General features: G+C 33.8%; 1 protein-coding gene across 1 annotated transcript; it reads right to left on the reverse strand.

Moving 5' to 3' along the window:
* Window positions 1–53: 53 nt before the first annotated feature.
* LOC115886953 (enhancer of polycomb homolog 1) lies at window positions 54–13,059 on the reverse strand. The gene is made up of 12 exons (XM_030906281.1): window positions 12,341–13,059; window positions 11,948–12,086; window positions 11,588–11,688; window positions 11,315–11,455; window positions 10,944–11,161; window positions 10,661–10,889; window positions 6,577–6,768; window positions 4,170–4,363; window positions 3,785–4,072; window positions 2,598–3,103; window positions 2,370–2,478; window positions 54–2,313 (listed from the first exon to the last, which is right to left on the reverse strand). The coding sequence occupies exons 1-12, from the start codon at window positions 12,491–12,493 to the stop codon at window positions 2,160–2,162; spliced, it is 2,424 nt and encodes an 807-aa protein (XP_030762141.1). The 5' UTR covers window positions 12,494–13,059; the 3' UTR covers window positions 54–2,159.
* Between the last annotated feature and the right edge of the window lie 6,374 nt (window positions 13,060–19,433).

The raw sequence follows: 19,433 nt of genomic DNA on the forward strand, positions 1-19,433 counted from the left end.
CTGTAGCATCTCCCCTCCCTTATTCCTCCGTGGGAATAAATAAAACAAAAAGGTTTTAGTTTAATAGCTGGACCGGATAAGATCCCGCGAGCATCTTTATTCTTTTTTTGTCTCTTTGTTTCATTATTTCTTACACATATGTACCTAGTTTATATACAAATTATACACATTTAGATTTGCTAATGAAAAAAACCCTAACGCCTTCGCGCGGGATTTTACGATTTCTTCTTTTAAATATTATTTTACAGTTAAAGACCCGTATAGAGAATTATCGCATTATTTTTTTAATATTACTATTTTACTTATATTCACCACATTCTAAAGATTATAAACTTGCTCATCGCACGAAATTCGGTCGACCAGAAGCCAGACAGTTAAAAATTGAAGCGTATATTTTTTTCTGGTGGGTGGTCACCGGTATCCCCGATAAAAGCGACCGAACAACTAGGAAAAAATATTAAAACACATTTTATCGAAAATCTCAGTGACCAGTCAAAAAATCAAAAATTTACAATATAAATAAGTTAAATTTTATACACTAAGCTAGCTCAATCACATTTTTTCTTTTATAATGTACAAAAAAGAAGGGGGAAGGTCTTAAGAGTGCAGAACCCACCGACCTATCCTATATCTATAAACGGTGGCTCAAAAAATACAGGCTTTACAGATGGATTTTTGAGCCACCCTGTAAAACGCCGGGAACGGTTTTTAGACGTCTAAATATTTTTTTTGTGTACGGTATTTGCACCATTGATTCTCTTGGGGTACCACAAATCCTTTAGAAACATTATCTTAGCGACTTGTATAATTTTAACACTCAACACAATATAAAGATCTAATATGCAGAGTTAATTAATTAATTAGGCGTCTTAAAAGACTTGAGAATAGTAAATATTTAATACACACTGCAAGATATGGGTGATCTCGAGTGACTGAAAAGCTAGATATACATTGTATGAACTTACTGTTTAGATCTATATACTGTGAATATATACAAATATAATTTGCATGACATTTGTTTATAAAGTCTGTCCAGCGATAGAAACAATGATTTCAACAGATATGTAAAAATGACAGACAACTGCCACTGTCAAATATTCTCTCGTTGGACAAAACTAAAAATAAATGTTTGTTTGGAAATATAAGTACCTTTAGCTCTAGAAATAACTTAAAACAATTAAGAGAATTTCGGTTTTTGCCGAACAATTTACTTAAAATTAAACTTGTTGGATTTTTACCATTAACAGCCTTTTTTATGCATTTTCATTACTCTATTTTTAATTTCCTTCAGGATTAGAACTACTGTACAAATTACAATCTTATTTAATAGATATTACATATTACAAAAGTCGGGGCTACGTAATATTAGTAGATATTGTTGTTTAGATTTCTTCTGACACCTAATAAATTGATAATAACAAAAACAAGTGTTTCTAATAAGGTGTTTTTTTTTCTGTCATAAACTCTGAGGCTAAAGAAGTTCTATAGTAAGCGAGTAAAACCATAAATTATAAATAACTGTGTGTCCTTTCAGAGGATTTTCGATTTTTCTCTAGAGTTTAACAAAAAAATAGAGAAAAGTTAATTTAAAAGTTGATTTCTTTTGAACACATTACTACCAAGCGTATCTTTTTTTTAATCTCCAAAGCCCAATTATGTAGACTTTGTATATATTTTTTGTTGTCTAAAATTTTGCTTATATTTTTTCATATTTAGTGTTATTATTATAATAGAGTGTGACACTGACTTGAAAAAGTTAAATTTATATATAAATACGTACGTAGGCGATATATTCCAAATTTAGCTACAAAAAATGGATTTAAGTTTTACTGATATTGAAGTTCTTTTTAAAATGTTTAAGACAATCATTTTTATTTTTTTAGCTAGAATACAGGCTTTCTTAGAAATTCCCTATGTTATCAATATCTTCGAACACGCTGTATATTGATCCACTTTTTTGCGGCTAAATTCACCAATATGCTCACAAAAATTGTTCCATTTCCTATCAAACACTTCTCTATCTCTTAACAAAGCTTATCTCAAAACAACCGCGATCTCAGCTACCGGCTCTTAAATGTCTCCTCTAATCCACTTTAGCCACTCCTCTTGCTGTTAGGGGGCGGGGACTAACCTTTCTCAGCCGTCCCATTGACGGGACATCACGTCACCTCCATCACCAGGCCGCTTTTGTTGTTCCTGACGCCGCCGTTGGGTGTTTTGGGGGCGCTTCCTGTACTCCCCTGCGCCGGAGCTCCGTCTTCGACCTCGACGTCCACAGCGGCCGTCAGGGGGATCTCTAGAATATTGTTGGCACTGGAAAATATTTATTTTTAGGTCAGTTGTTCTGAGGGTGCTGAGAGTTTTTTTACCTATGACTATTAAGCGTAACAGATTGTGCTGATGTAAGCAGACTGACTGGGGGGACTCCGTATGTGTATGAGGGACGTTTGTTGTTTCTTAGCCGGTTAGAATTTGGAACTGTTTGAAAAATAAGGCGATAATTAACATATTGAAGAAACAGACTAAATATAAACATGTCAAGAAACTTGATTGACATAAAAAAAGATTGAAAAAAATACACTTTCTTTATAACTTGCCTTCGGCAGAGAACCCAATCTGCTGTATGATCCCATTTGAATTCCCCACCTCCCTGTCAAACCCCTCCCCCTCCTCTTCCACGACCTCATCCGATTTCTCTAATTCCATACATTCATCATCCCTCTCTTCCTCCAGTTCACAACAGTTTGTGACTGCCATCTCCCCGCCCGCGTCCCTCAACGTAAATGTTGATACGCCGACTGTCTTGCTACTACAGGCCCCACCACCTTCGTCATCTGTCCTGTCGTTGCTCACCTCGAACAACTGCGCGGGCGGACCCTGACTAGAAACCATGCCCTCCATCCACCGCCTATCCAATTCGAACAGTTCAGAAATAAAGGGGGTGTGGTCTAGAAGTAGCCCGCTGTCGCTTTGAGAGTCCAGGGGCCGGACCTCCACATGGAAAGGTGGCAGCTGGTCGTGAGAGAACGGCGGCGACGGGGGCGGGAGCAGGTCAACGGGCGGGGCGTAGTCGGGAGGCGGCGTTTTAGGCCGAAAGTGCAACCTAAAAAGGAAAAAAATAGTAAAATACAGATAGCTCTGTTAACAGTAGTGGTGCACAAACCCGTTATTTTTAAATAACAGTTGAAACTGTTACCGTTATTTATATTTAACAGCTTAAAATAACGGGTTTCTGTAATTCTTTGACTTAATGTTAAACATCTAAAATAACATACACATTGTCCAAATTGTAGGACAGCAACTGCTTAAGCAAGAAAGTAGCAACTGCTTATTTTCTATACGTTATTCTCCAACCTGTTTCTAGCTCAACATCGACAATCGACCGGTGCAGCAGCGTTACTTTCCCACTCCGGTTATCTCGACTGCTACGAGTTATACTCGCAACAGTCGCAAATGTTTAAAAAAAGCTGCTTATTTTATATACTGTTATTTTTAAGATGTTACTTAGTATGCCACGACCGCACATGCGGCAGTCGGCGATTTCCAAGCGCTCGTCATCGGACTTGGCCTTTCAGTCCACACATGCGGGCATCGCCGAGCTCTGATCGAAAGGGTCCATCAACAACATAAAACGAGCGCTCGTGCTCGTTGCTGATCGCGTCGCAGAACTCCAACTTTCCCGTCCACACTGATCGGAGATCGGCGAAGACCCGCTGACGAGCATACGAAAATCCCGAAATGCCGCAGTGTGCGGTCGCGGCAGTAGAGGAAAAATTATACTCACCAATCCCTCCTGAGAGCCCTGAGGAACTCCACAGCGTTGTCTTCCTTTGTCTCGTCCGCCTTGACCTTCGACAAATCGCCGCTCCCAACACCACTGTCACTACTAACGAAAGACAAGCCGTCGCGGTTACTCGCGGCCATACTGTCACTCCACTGTCCGTCCGAACCAGAAAAAATACCCGAACTCAATCTCAAAGGATCAGGCGCAGGTTCTGCATCTATAGTCACGGTCTCTTGCTTAACGACGGCTGGTACTGTCGTTGTAGGTTCGATAATGGAGAAATCTAACCTAAAAAATGATAAACAAGAGTAAACTTGCTGTTTAAATCAGTATACCATGCTAGTACCATAAGGAAGGGCTAAAAATAGGTCAAAATAAGACTTACCCTCGCCAGAAATCGTCGTAATCGGTAGACACCCTGTCTAATATAATCCTACCCCCTCTACCAACCCTTCGTCTAGCAAATCCTATACACCTTCGAGGGTTGGACAGTGAGGTTAGTGTGAACCGAAACCGTTTGTCCGCAGTGCCGTTGTCTTCAGACGAGCACCAAGGCCAATTGCCCATCGTAGGTAAGGGCTGTAAAAAACATATGTTCAGCTTAAATCATATAACTCTATATAGATTATCGCCTAACACACAATAGATCTGTAGGTCGCGGTGATTAATTCCCCTCCTAAACATCGCTGCAATGTGTTGGAGTTGAAGCCGAGTCAGAGACAACTACACTCAGATGCAAAAAAAACGCAACGGAGAAATTTTTCCTCAAATTTAAAGTGTTATATTTTTGTTATTTTTACCCCTATTTTCATGATTTTTTTAGCAAGCTGTACATAATTATATCAACTTTAATTCGTAAACTAAGTTTTTTATAAACTTTAGTATTTGGCATATTATACAGGTTTAATTGAGGGATTGTTTTTTTACCCTAACTTTAAAACACCCTGTGCAATAATTTCATGTGCAAATTTTCCTAAAATATAATTTTACGGTCAGAACCATGTCTCCTGAGCATTTTGTTTTTTGGATCATGTCAATACATGCTTTAGTTAAATTTTAAGAGCGAAATGAACTTGCCACTAACAATTTGCAATTTTTTCAATGATTATCTTCATCTTCTTCTTGAAGTAATTTTTCAATATGACAAGGCCGCTTTGGTGATTATTGTGAACTATATGCTACTATGAACTGACCATCATGTTCGACGATTGGGAAATGCTTGGCAGGAGGATTAGACGTCGCGCAGCGGTACCAGCTTCATTAAATGAACTTCGTTAGTTTCTTAAAGAAGGATGAGAAAGCATAATGCAATATGGTATATGCAGCCTCAATGACAGTGTGATCCGACGTATACAGACAATTATATCAGCCTTATACTGTTTGTATACCATATCAGTTTGTATACTTGAGTATTACAGATATTTTCTTTAATACCGTTAGTTCTGTTATCGTTATTAATGTTTATTAAAACCAAGACAGTATCGTTAGTTTTTAACATTTTTTTTAGTTTAGTAGAGTATCCAATGCAGCGTAATACGACGTTACGACAATAGTCACCAAAACCATCTCGTCATCAAATTACATCAAAAAGTAATGATAATTGAAAAAATTGCAAATTGATCGTGATCAGTTCATTTTGCTCTTAAAAATTGACCAAAACATGTATTGACATGAATCAAAAAACAAAATGCTCAGGAGTCATGGTTCTGGCCGTAAAATTATATTTTAGGAAAATTCACACACGAAATTATTGCACAGGGTGTTTTAAAGTTAAGGTAAAAAACAAATCCCCTGATTAACCCTGTATAATATGCCAAATACTAAAGTTTATAAAAAAATAGTTTACGAATTAAACTTGATATAATAATATTGTCAAGGTGTATGTGGCGCTAAACTGTATTACTGGTTGCCTACCGTTTCGCAACGTGCCTACGTGTCAAGAAAAACGGCGAATTCACCAGAAAGTGAAAAAAAAAATTACAGAATGCTATAGAAGTTTCGAGAAACCGTCAGTATAGGTATAGGGTATATAGGTCAGGGAAAGAGGTCAGGGTATATAAAGGCCCACGCTTGGCGGTTGGACAGTTTGAAGTTTGATAATACCGTGTTTTAAATTGTGAATTAATTGTCGAAGGTGCCAGTACTGTTAGAGTAATAGTAGTTGCATAAATTGTGTTGTAAAATAATATAAATTGTGTGTACAGAGTGAGAGAAAATAAATTCGTTAAGTATTTTATCGTGAGTTTAAATTAGTGGACCCACGGAATCCATAACAATTGGTGTCGGAAGTGCGATTTAAGTGGATTTTGAAGATTTTACACCGGATTTGGGAATTTTTATGGTTGGTACAAGAGAGCAAGTGAAGAAAATGGAGGAAGTAAGCAAATTATTGGGCGATTTTATGGAGAATATGAGAAGAGAGAAAGAAGAGGAACAAGACCGCCTACAGAAAATACTTATGGAAAATCAAGAAAAAATATTAGAAGGTTTAGAAGCGCGTCAAAAGAAAGAAAAACAAGAAGAACAGGACCGGCTCGTTAATTTCTTTTTGGATAATAGTTTTCTTTGGACAATAGATATTTATATTTTTTAAGGTTTGATTCTTGGGATTATGCTCCATAACAAAAATAATTTAAGTCAAAAGCATTGAATCATTGTTAACGTTTCGATCTTTATAAGATTTTTAACAAAACATAATTATGTATCCTACAAAGTGCATACATCACGAATTTTAACATAATAAATAAAAACTTTTCAAATTTTGTGAATTTCTCATAAATAAAAAAACTTACCATGTGATAGGAACAGAGTCTGTTCCTTCTGAATGCAAAGGGTCCATCATCTTGTTCGTCTTGCTCTGGGGTACCGCTTCTGCCCATACCCCCCAAAGAACCATCCTCGTCTGAAGATAGGCCATCGCCGCGGCCGCCCAAATATTTGTGCTTCCTCTTCTTGTATTGACGTTTTCCACGTGGTGGTAAAATCTGATAAAAAGAAATAATTCCTATCAAAGTGAACCCTCAAATTAGAAAGTAGGGTGAATTAGCCAGTGAACAGATAAAACGTATTTATTGGGAAATATGTTAAAAACATGACTTCAAATAATTAAAAACCCAATTATTCTACTTTGCTCTATAACATTTTCTTTGCTTAAATTGTCACCCTGAAACCCTTTAAAATGTAGGAAAGTGACCACATGTTGATGCTTCCTATTTTTTGCCTCTTAAAGATTGAGGTGAGATAGTTTGTAAGGAAAGTTAAAAAATTTGTATCTAATTTATGAAGTACTTATAAATTTAGACTGTGCTACATACACGTATCATAGTCTAAATTTTTATTTTAAAGAACAAAAAATAGGATACTTTTTAATATTTTAATGTTCAATTTACGTGTCCGATAAACTCGTATATAATTATGTTTTAAGTCCAGTAGTCGGACACGTCGGACGAGTGTCGGACTACTAAAAAAAAATCTTTTCTTTTTGCCTTTTTTTTTTGATAACCGATATGTAATATCTTTGTATATATCTACCGTCTTATCTACTTTGAGATATAACGAAACATGAGTTTTTGGTACAGTTTAGTGGTCGGACAGTAAAAACTCAATACAAACGCGGATTAAAGGAAATAAAATTTGTCCGACCACCGGTTAAATTTAATATATTTGAAAGGTCAGAGAGTAGCAAGATCTACAGACTCCTATAGGTTGCCTCAAGCAGCACCTCTCGGGCGGCGTAAACAGTTTCCATACAACGGTACAGCGGAGCCTCCCGCTGCATCACTGTAAAAAATGTAGTTTTGAAGCGCGTATTTTAATACTTTATTCCTTACCGCGATACAGCGAAGCGTTCTGTTACGGTTGATAGGAGCACGTTTGTGCCTGGTAAAAATGCCTACTAGAGTTTCCTCCAGTACTGACAAAAATATTTTTTATACATTCTTTTTGTATACATGGCCAATACGGGTGCAATTCGACAAAAATTGGGAATTGTGTTGAAGACAGCTCCGACTTTTGCCTTGGAAGATAAACTTTTTTCCTCACGTTTTTTCATTAAACAGAAAAGGATTTTGCTAAAATAGCCCTTGGCGATGATTGGCGAGAACTTCTTTGATAGTATGGCCACAGATGACATTCAAGAGAAGCAGAATGAACAAGAGAAATTGTAATCTGGCGAAAATGGAAAAATCTAATTTTTTAAAATGGAGAAATTCTCCAAACTTAGGCGATATATCCAATTCCGATAATAACCTAAATGGGGAACACTCGAGTGCAGTAGCTGGATTCTCACAGCAATTCCAGCGAATAACTATCTAATATCGCTGCTAATTGTAATTCAGTTGATATGACAAATACTGCTATAAAATTAACAAGAGAGCATTGAAATGTATAGAAATACCTGCTAATTTATTACATTTCTTTCATTCGATTCTCCCGTCTAGAAAAAGGCAAATAAGGTGTTCAACCTACTCCAATTTCTAGAAGAAAAATTCGACCTCGACTTCGTTAGGGGCAAAAAAGAGTTCAAGCAAGCAGACCTTCGAAGCACGAGTGAAATTCGCAGAAAAAAAAAGAATATATCTACAAGCAAATGTAAATAAGAATATAACAAACGCCAAACCGCATTAACAACAAAATATAAACGTAGTTGTTTAATAAACGATTTTGCGTTCTTTTTTGTTTTTGTTCTGTAGTAGGTATAGTCTATGAGAAGTCAATTGGCAAAAATAATAATTGAATTAAAATTTCAACCTGTGTTTGATAAATTCATAGAAAAATTTCAAATTTATTTCTTAGTACCTATTCTTTTAATATTTAATACTATAAGCATTAACATCCGTACATAATATACCAGTATTTCCTTACGGCTGCTTCATTTGCATTGCTTACTATGGATCAGAGGCATCCTATCTTGGTCCAGAGCCAGTACTGGGAATACCCAAATGTATGGTCCGTAGTGCACTAAAACTCTGGATCAGAGAAAAGCCGAATGTCCACTGGAGAAACAGACAAGCAAGGGCACAGGCACAGCAAGGCTTTTATCCAAGAACCTAGCTCTAAAATCGCAAAATAACTGCTTATGCTTAGCAGGAATAAAGTGCGGATTGCAACAGGCCTCTTGACGGGACACATGGCTGTCAAGTGTTACCTGAACAAGCTCAACCTGTATCAAGGAAGTCTTTGCTGCAGACTCTGCGATAAAGATCCTGAAACAGCGGAGCACATAATATATCACTTCGAGGCTCTGGATCGTAGGCCTCACAGGACGCAGTGTTTTCGGCAGAGGACGGCCCATTGTTTTTTTCATAAAAAATGGATCAGAGGCAACATCTGCCGTAGCACAGTAAAGAATATTGGTGAGGGTATCGATGAGTAACAAGTACTCGAGTAACAAGTAGTTACTTTTTCAACATCTTTATTTTACACCAATAAGCAAAAACATTTTAGAAATTTTTGTTACCTTGGAAGTCGGAAAGGATTATTTATTATATTTTCATAAGCTTTTTTGTTTAGCTCGGCTTTCATCGCCTCTTAAGGTGCGTTTAGACTTGAGCACGCACGAGCTGAGTGTGCACGCACGGCATTCGTTCGCGCTCTCGACTCCGTTTAAATTTAAAACTAATTTTTCGACGAATGAAGTGATCCACTTGTGCGCGCACAGCAGAGTTCTGTTGGCGAATATAATGGACGACCAAGAAATAGTTGTGGTTGCAGTCATTGTTATGCACAGCTTAATTATTAAAAAAAATGGCGAGCATTGTACTGACCATTTCTTTATTTATACTCGTTATTACTGCTAGCATAAACCGATAGACCTAAATTTTGAATATGTTGTAACTAAATGTATAACTAATTAAACGATAGTATCCATATCTGTCAGTTTTAAAATTTATAACAGAGATTTTTATCTCAAAGTTATAATATGCTCGGGCAATGTAAACACATCGAAAATATAAAAAATAATCCAGTTATTTAGGCTTGTCGGAAGCGCTAAAGACTCGTGAGTATTTCTATGCAAAAATCAACACGATACGATAATCATTAACGAAATGACGGCAGGTTTAAAATTATTTATTTTGTTAAATCGGCGCGCCGCTGTCTCGCTTGCCTACTGGGCTGCCCGCGGCCACGCGCTAAGGTCGTTGTGCAATCCGGACGCTCAATTGTAAATTATTTAAAGAGTTGAATTTTAACATTACTATCCAAAAAATAAGTAAATATTGTTTAGATCCTCAGTTAAAGTTATCTCATTACGTAGATTACATGTGTAGGAAATTGGGCAAAAAAATTGGGTACTTTAATAGGATATCATCTCGATTGTTTGGATGGTGTACAACTCAATAATATGTCCTCAGTTTTCATACTGTATATCTTTGTTGAGCTATTGTAATAAAGAAGATATACACTGAATACAGATATTGCAGAATAGGGCGATGAGAATATTATTGGCTTGTAACAGATATACTCCAGTTCGAGTTATGTGTTGCGAGCTTGGCTTCCTGAACGTTGACCAATTGGTCTTGGAAGCTAATTTGATGTTCATTTATAAAATTCTAAATGACTTGACACCGACATTTTTCAAGGAACAGTTGGTTAAAAGAGGGGACATGATGTCATATAATTTGAGAAAAGGAAATGAATACCATGTACCAAAGTTTAAAAGTAACTTTCTAATGAAGTCATTATTTATCAGTGGTGTGATGTCATAGAATAGCTTACCAACTAATGTAAAACGTTCCGCTAATGTAAAAGAATTTAAATATAATATAAGACTTTACGAGATTTATTTATTATTTTATCTTTAAAAAAAAAATCTTTTCTCAGTTTGGAGAAAAATTGATTTACCTGCTTTTTTCCCCCAACCCTTCAAATGTTTACCTCATCTTTTAAAGCTGATTTAGTTGCCTGCCCTGCAACTTGAGCCTGCGTAGCCACTGTATCTGCCCAACTCTGGTTTGTGTAATGATTATGAAAAATAGGCGTAAAAGCTGGCCGTTGAGGCGCGGACGCCGCTTTAAGCGCCGCAGCCTCCGCTGCCAGAGCTCCACTAAAGTCCCGCACCTGAAACCGCTTCTCAAACACTTCCACTGTAAGATGAACAAACTCCCTAAAAGAGAATTCAGAATAAAGTAATTGGCATTATCAAGGATATTTAACAAACCTCTTGCATTTTTCCCGTCTTTTCACCAGATCTAACAGAGTGACAGCCCTTACTAGGTCCCTTTTGAGTTTTAACATCTTCTCATATGAAACTTCGTCGTTTTTACGATTTTTTCTTGTTTGCATCTTTTCTGTACGTCTTCTGAAGGCCAGATAAGGGTTGTTATCTGCTAAACCTGCTCTGTGTTCAGTACGAACTGATAATATCAAGGGATGTTGCTAAAAAATAGTAATATACTTAATTCAGAAGTCTATCAATATTTTAAAAGCATTTTAATGCCTTCTGAAGCTTAAAATATTAATAAAACCACACCAATTCACTATATTTGACGTTTCAGTAACAAATACACTGTAAACTAATACATTTTTTACCATTTTAAGTCTTTTGTTCAGCCAATAATCAAAAACTGCAATTGTGAGTTCACGGTCTTCCTTTAAAAGGGCTTGTGCTTCAGTTAACTTTACTACAGTCTGTCCGCTGCTCTTTTCCAACCTATCCATCATCTCTTCAAACTTAAATATAAATACTTAGGTAAAAACTGTTTAAATAAAAGAGAAAAAATTGAATATTAAATTTCTTAAAGTATCAGAAGAATTATATTGTAAATATAAAGAAATGATATGTAGAATAATATTGTCATTTACCTTAAGGGGGCTTAAGTCAAGTCTAGGTTTTTGTGCCTGCAACCATCTCTCATCGTCAGAGTCCATGTCATAATCAGGTATATCTTGTTCCATAGTAAGTGCTAAATTTTATTATTGTTTTATAAAATATACAAAAACGAATTCCTTTGATATTGTTAGACTATTATTAAGTACATTTTAATTTTAAAATTATTGAAATTATCTGTAAATTACTTAAATATCATGATTTAATACAACATAACCTAAATATTAGTTGTCAACAATAAACAATAAACATTATTTGTAAGTGTATTATGAAGAAGAAAATAATATTAGAAAAATTAAAATTTAACAAAATATGGTAATCCAGAAAAAGCTTACGTTGCATGTGAATAAGTTGACGGGGTTGTTTGTAGTTTGATGGACAAACCATATCGTAGAAGTCCTTGAGGGGCACGTCTGTAACTTCAGGAGTGGGAATGATGAGGCCAGCGCATATGGCCCTTTGCAAGTGGTGTTCCTGTTAATGGGGAACATTGTTTTTGTGTTTATCAGACCAGATTTGGAGGGCAAAAAGTGGCGTGACAGCTCGTGTACCCTGTTCCAGACGACTCAATTTTAAATTTTGGCCAGTAAAATTGTGTTTTTTTTTGTTAAAAATCTTTATAAATCCTCCAACAGCATTTAATATTGAGCTCGCCGGTTCAGCATTCGGCGCGAATTGCGTCAATATGGCGGCCGAGCTGCCAACCATCGCCCGGAACGTCAACTTACGCATTCCTCCTCCTTCTGCATTCCGGAGGGCATCTGGGGCACAGCCCTGTTAATTGCCGAGAAATCCGGAAGGTCCGGGAGCTCCTCGGCCATGTAAATGGGCATGGGCTTGCTTGCGTCCAGGGCCCTCGCCCTGAAGGAAAGCTTGGACATATTTGTTGACGGATCGAAGCGCGCGACGAGGCCAACATAAAAACAGCTAAATGCGGGATTTTCGCCGCTCGGACCGTCCGAGTCGGGCACTAAACGACGATACGTGTTCTTTAATGCGTTCCCATCTTGATTATTTACACACACTCAGTCACAAATACAATAAAACAACTTCGAAACTTTCCATGTCGAGCGTGTAATACAATAAGCCATCATGGCGGCTCTGCCATGGAGCCATATAAATTTACGAGGAACGTGTTCTGCGCGAATGCGTCGTACGCAGGTTCCCTCAGTCTTTCATTCATTCAATATCCAAAACACGCTTCACATATTTTTTATAGAAAGTACCTCAGACTATCTTGTAAATTTTCAGATTAAAAATTGTGCAGCAATATTAAAATTAATTAATAACTGAATATATAGTATGATTATTTCTGGCAGTTTCTGGTCGAAAGACACTAGACTGACTAAACGAGTGCGTCGGCTTGTACTGTGCTGATGACAAATTTTCCCAAATTCAAAAAAATATCCATTTATTAGGACAGGCGAATCATTCTAGCACAAGAGAAACCTGATATTCTTTGACAACGACAATTCATAAAAATTTTCTGACAAACGAGGGGAAAAATAAACGTTCAATTTCGTGATAATACTCATTCATTTGACTCAGAAGACAATTCCTTTTTAAATGAAAAAAGTGGGGAGTGGGGATTGACAAGCAAAATGCCGGAAGTGACGTAATTGTACGTGTTATTTGTGGGTAGCTTAGACATGGAAAGAGAGGGGACAGGTAACACGCATATATATTCTCCAGTGAAAATTTTTTGAGGCCAAAATTTGATCGGCGGCCATACTTTGGTGACAAGATTTCCAGGTGACACCAAGCGAATTTATATGTTTTTTGTGATTATTTTGTTTAAAATTTATAAACTGTGTTGTTTAGTATGGTGAGATGTTCAGCGTATGGCTGCAAACGCCGAAGCGAGAAAAAATGGCTGGAATTACATTTCACAGGTAAATATTGATACACAACTTTTGTTATGTAGTCATAAAATGTACATTTTTTACATTATAGCAGTAAAAATATGTAAAATGCTTTTAATATGTCTTGTACCACATCCAAACCTAACTATTTTTAATAATTCCCAGTAGTATTTTCAATATCCTGTATTATAATTAATGTTTGAAACTATAAAATAATGCCAATCAGATTGGATTCCTCCAGTGGCGTAGGGAATTATAATCAGAGAAATACAATTTCTGCAATATACATTTTTATATATTTTACAAGACTACTTGTTACTATATTTTTTTAAATATCCTTTCAGAAAATTTGCTAATTTAGGTGTATAATAATAGTTTCGGTGAGTAATTAATAAAAATTTAAAAATAAATAAAATAACACAAATCTTCTAGAATTGTTTATTTTTTTGTTGAAAATTAGGGTATTCTTATGATTAGGTAACAAATATAAAAAATTACATTATTCATTGAATCCGTAAGCAAGTGTGAAGGGGATTGGCTAGATTCATTATTATACCGTATGATCGAAAAAAAAACGGCGTCCAGTTGGCTTGTAAATGACCATCGATGGCATTTCCCATATAATTTTACATATAAAATGACAGCGATCTTCATTTCATAGCCATCGCTGACGCCGTCTTCTTTCGATGTCGTTTTATATAGTTTTTATGTCATTTTATATGTAGTATTATTTGGGGAATGTCATCGATCATTTCCAAACAAACAGGACCCCGTTTTTTTCGATTGTACGTTATGTATGTACATACACGTTTAAAACATATATATTTACATTATTTTTTGGTAAAGGTGTGGATCCGGTGGCTGACCTTGAAGCCCATATTTGCTGCATTTGATCATCGATACTACGCAAGCGCACATCGTCGATGTTGCCAAATTGCAGTTTATTTTCGAATTATTTGCAGTTGAAAATTTTCTTTTGAGTGTTAATCAATAATAATAAATTCTCTAATTAATTTTATAATTTCAGATTTATCTTGATATCCAAACTTAAGGAATGATATATAAAATTGAATATATAAAATTGTAATATTAATAACATTTATTTATATATTTACATTAGAATTAAAAATTATCATTTACGGATTTTTTCTTAATGGTTTTAAACTTATTAGAATTATTTAATTTCTTTTAAATTATTTAATTTCTAGTTATTTACAGGCAACAATAGTTCTGATTATATGTATTGATGTATTGAAGTACTACCATGACGAGTCTTATAGAACAATATACGTCAATGGGAGATAGAGGTAACATTTTACCTATAATGTTACTAATATAATATACTTTGATTATAATGTTTGTATCATAATTTCTTATAAATATCAAGTTAGTGGATTAATAGTAATTTTAGACATATATTTTATCGAAGAGTGTGGTGATAAGACTAAAATAAGCTTTATGTTTTATCTTTTTCTCTTTAGAAGGGAGATGGTTTGTGTCGTAGAATACATTACAGTATTTAATACCGTGTAGTTTGATATTCTTTTCTTAATTTACTGTAATTTTTTGTTTCCTATAATGCCAAATCTTGACAATATGGTGAAGGTTGAGGATTGATCTTATTAGTTTTATACCTGTGTTTATACAAGACCAAATTAACACTTAGTTTGTGATTTATATTAAGATCTTTCTTATAATATTTGTTATGTCTTAATCTTAATGCTATATTATGCTTTGTCTGGAAAATAAATGTTAAATATCTTAATTTTGCATATCCTATTCCATCTTTCCATTAGAAAAAATATGGTTTATAGTAGTTCTCCGTAGTTTTGATGGAATGATAAAAAAAACTATTATAAACATGACATGAAGCTACAGCATTTAAAAATTAAAAAGAAAGAAAAAACTTGGACACATCCCTTTTAATTTCCCGAATTTTTAATAAAGCCATAAAGCCCTTTTTAAACGTAGCATAATAATCTACAGCAATTAGATTAATTATAGGAATCTAGAGTTTTATTTCTATTTAATTTTATTGACTATGAAAATACATAATAAGCGTTCACGTGTTGTGCGAAATATTAAAATAATAATATAAATAATACCGCGTACTATGATTGAAAAAAAATAGCGGCAGCGATGACTATGAAATGAAGATCGCTGTCATTTTATATGGGAAATGTCCTGAATCGTCATTTCCCAGCCAACTGGACGCCGTTTTTTCGATCATACGGTATATATTGTCAAAAAAACACTGAAAAGTACATATTTGTTTTCTACTGAAAATAATTCCAAAATAACTTGCAATCTGGCAACATCGAAGATATGCGCATGCGTAGTGTCTGTGACTATATGCAGCAAAAACTCGTTTCAAGGTCAGCCACCGGATCCACACCATTACCTATTTTTTATTTAATTATACATTATACACACGTTAATAAATAAATAATTGTCTTGATGAGTCAGTCCACTGTGACTGTTAAATAGATTTTGCATTATCGACTTAGATATTCTAATATTATAAAGGTGAGACTATAAAATACAAAATTGTATATGCATTACTCAAAAATAAACGATATATTAGTTTACGTTTTAATAAATATTTTGTATCGTCTAGGTACAAGGTAATTTCTGATGCTACGCCATTGGAGAATTTCGAGTGGTGACAAGTTGCCTCATTTTCAGCTGCCGTGTTACCTGTCCCCTCTCTTTCCTAGAATACATTAAAATACGCGAGGTGGCGGTATTCGTCCTACGGGGTATTTGTCCTACCCACAGGGGAACTGTTTACATTTTATGCGAATGCCAACATCCTATTGTTATTGTTTGGTATGTTGCCCAGTATTTCTCCGCTTTTGTTTATTTTTAATTTTGTATACGTATACTTTGGGGAAATCTTAAGAAAATAATAATATAATTAGCTTACTACTTTTCAAAATTTCGACATTTATAATTTTATTTAGTACTAATTTTATTTAGTACTATTAGTACTTTACTACTACTAATATTAAGATTCACTCAAGATTACAAGAAAAATAAACTTGAAATATTTGTAAATTTCGTCATTTTTCATCCGCCGTTAGGATTAATTTTTAATCTGTCAACGCCGCTCTGTTGTTATAGTATTTTCTATTGTAGGGGAATTGAACGCGGTCAACAGTGTCAATCATGTGTCAATACTGTCGATAAACAGCTGATTGGCATGATCAGCTGTTTGCCGTGCTTTTTTATTTTTCCATATTTCTTAACTATTAATAAACTATTAATGTATAATTGTTTCATTTTATATAAAAGACCAAAATTAGCATTTAAAATGGGTCTACACTGGCAAAATGTGTGAGAATAAAAGAATTTAAACATCGTCATTTCAAAAGTAAGTACTGTTCTGTGGTAATACAACATCTCGTTTTATTTTTACCTAAAAATATTTACCATATTTGTTAAAATTTGTTGGTTTGTTTTATAATATATTTTGCAATATAATATATTATGTATATTATTAGAAGTAATGTTTATATTTTTGTTACAATATTGTCCGATTTAAAATCGTATATTTGTATTTTAATTATGAATACAAATAATTTGTATGTTTAAGCATAAATTATAATTGGTATTACATTTGTAAAAATACTATTTACGTTTTCTATTACTAAGATAAATATTTTATTTAATAAAACAAGTATAGAAACAGTGTGAGAGAAAAATTAAATAGTTTCTCTGTTAGATTTATTCATAGCATAATATTAGAAAGTCGAGCAAAAGAGAACCTGAACAGCTTATTCTTTTTATAAGGAATTGAAGAAATATTTAAAAAGCTTTTTTTTTTTTTTATATATAGCCATTTATGTCGCGATTTGTGGTCTTTCAGTTGTTTCAACATCACCTAGGAAATTAACATTAAGATATCAGGATCTTGCATATAACGAGATAAGAACTATGATCTTGTTAGGATACCGTCACAATATGTAAGTACATATATATTTACAGTTTAATTTTTTAATATAAAATATTAATATATACTCATATGTATACACAGATTCAAAGTGTACAGGGTGGTGCCTTTCATACAATATGAAGGTTTCAAGGATTTTTGTTGATGGAAGTTTGTATTGAAAGAACAAATGGAGGGTTTAGAAATCAATCAAGTCATACAAATTCACTTTCATTTTCCTTGGCGCCTTTGCGTCCTATGAGAGGTGTTACCCTATATGTATATAGATTTGTATATATATATATTATATTAATATTATTTTACTGTACCACACTATAGTTGTATAAGATCTCACCATCGAAAAAAAAACAGCGTTTAGGTTGGCTTTCTTTGAAAGCAAGATTTATGTAATTTTATAAAATGTAAATTTATGTGGTGAATGTCAATGATTGTCAATTTTGCTCAAGCCAATGTATACTAATGTAGATATTTATATTCACCAACTTCATGTTTATATTTTGTTTTAGGAAGTGAAGATATTCATGGTGTGGAAGTCGTTACTTTAATTACATAGTGCATATGAAATTGGTCCTTTACATCATGTTTAAAATTGACGTATCTCTAAATTGATGTTTAAAATCTCTCAATATTTTGCATAGTAGCATTACTATGCAAAATATTGAGAGATGTGAACCCTAGGCAGAGCTACAGAATTACTTTTGTTGAGAGACAAATTATGATAGTGATTAGAATCGCATATTCTAGACTTTTACTTAAAAAATGATTTGTTCGGAATGAACTTTTATAGTGTGGAGGAATACCTGCAAATTATAATATGAGGCTTACGTATATGATAATTTTATTATGATCTGTTGTGTTTGATTTTTATATTTTGTATTATATATTTGTGTTAGCTTTAAGAATTTATTGACTATTCATTTACAATTGTACATTGTTTTATGGAAATAAATAAATGATTGATTGATTGAATAAGTTAGGAAACCATACGATCGAGAAAAACGGCTTCAAAGGCGACTGGGGAATGAAAATATGATACTTCAGTGAGGTCAAGCCCTAGAAGTCATTTTCTTGGCTCGCATCATTTTTTAATGGCGCCTAAGGTTGTAATTTATTTTTACATTAAGTAAATATTATTTTTTAAATGGTAGTTAAGATTGACCTCGCTAAATTATCAATCGTCATTCCTCAGCCGCCTTGACGCCGTTTTTTAGACTATTTGCTATAACTATATCTGTTATGCAAATACATATGTCAACAAGTAAAAAGCCAATGAGAAATTAGTTTCTGCTTGGATCCTTACAGTGGCATTTCTAACAAAATATATATTTTTTCAGGTTACAATATTTTATTTAATATGAACCTGTAAATGTAAGAATATTATACATATATTATATTTTTACTCAGTCCCTAAATATTATTAAAATACAACACTTGTGTTTTTTATTAATATCGTGTTATGATTAATATCTAATTAATGTAAAATTATATGGTATGTAAATATCCTTACACTGAGAATTCGTTTGGTCAAAATATTACTCTCTTACTAATATGAATTTGAAAACTACAGAACATTTTTTTTTTTTTTTGTTTTTTTTTGTGCTAATATTTCCACTTAAAATTACCGAATATATTTATGGTATAGGTAAGAAAAGATGAATTTTGTGCTTTTAATTATACATTATATTAATTATATTATTATTGTAAAATAATATCTACTGATATTTAATATAAAAAAATAGTTATTCACATGCATCTATTTTTCTTTTGTAATTAATACTATCTAAATAACAAGACATCTTATATAATAGATCCATTAACATTTTAGTTTATCAATTATCAATCACTATACGATATACATACGTATAATATCTTTAATTATATCTAACTTTAATTATTGAATATTTAATAAACAAATTTTTTATAGTGTTTGTTAAATATTTTATAGCATATACTATTATGTATTTATAATAATTTATTAGTTTTGATTAGAACATATTTTTAAAATTT

The sequence above is a fragment of the Sitophilus oryzae genome, unplaced genomic scaffold (assembly GCF_002938485.1).
Source record: "Sitophilus oryzae breed Bouriz unplaced genomic scaffold, Soryzae_2.0 scaffold_54_pilon_pilon, whole genome shotgun sequence".
Classification (NCBI taxonomy): Eukaryota; Metazoa; Arthropoda; class Insecta; order Coleoptera; family Curculionidae; genus Sitophilus; species Sitophilus oryzae.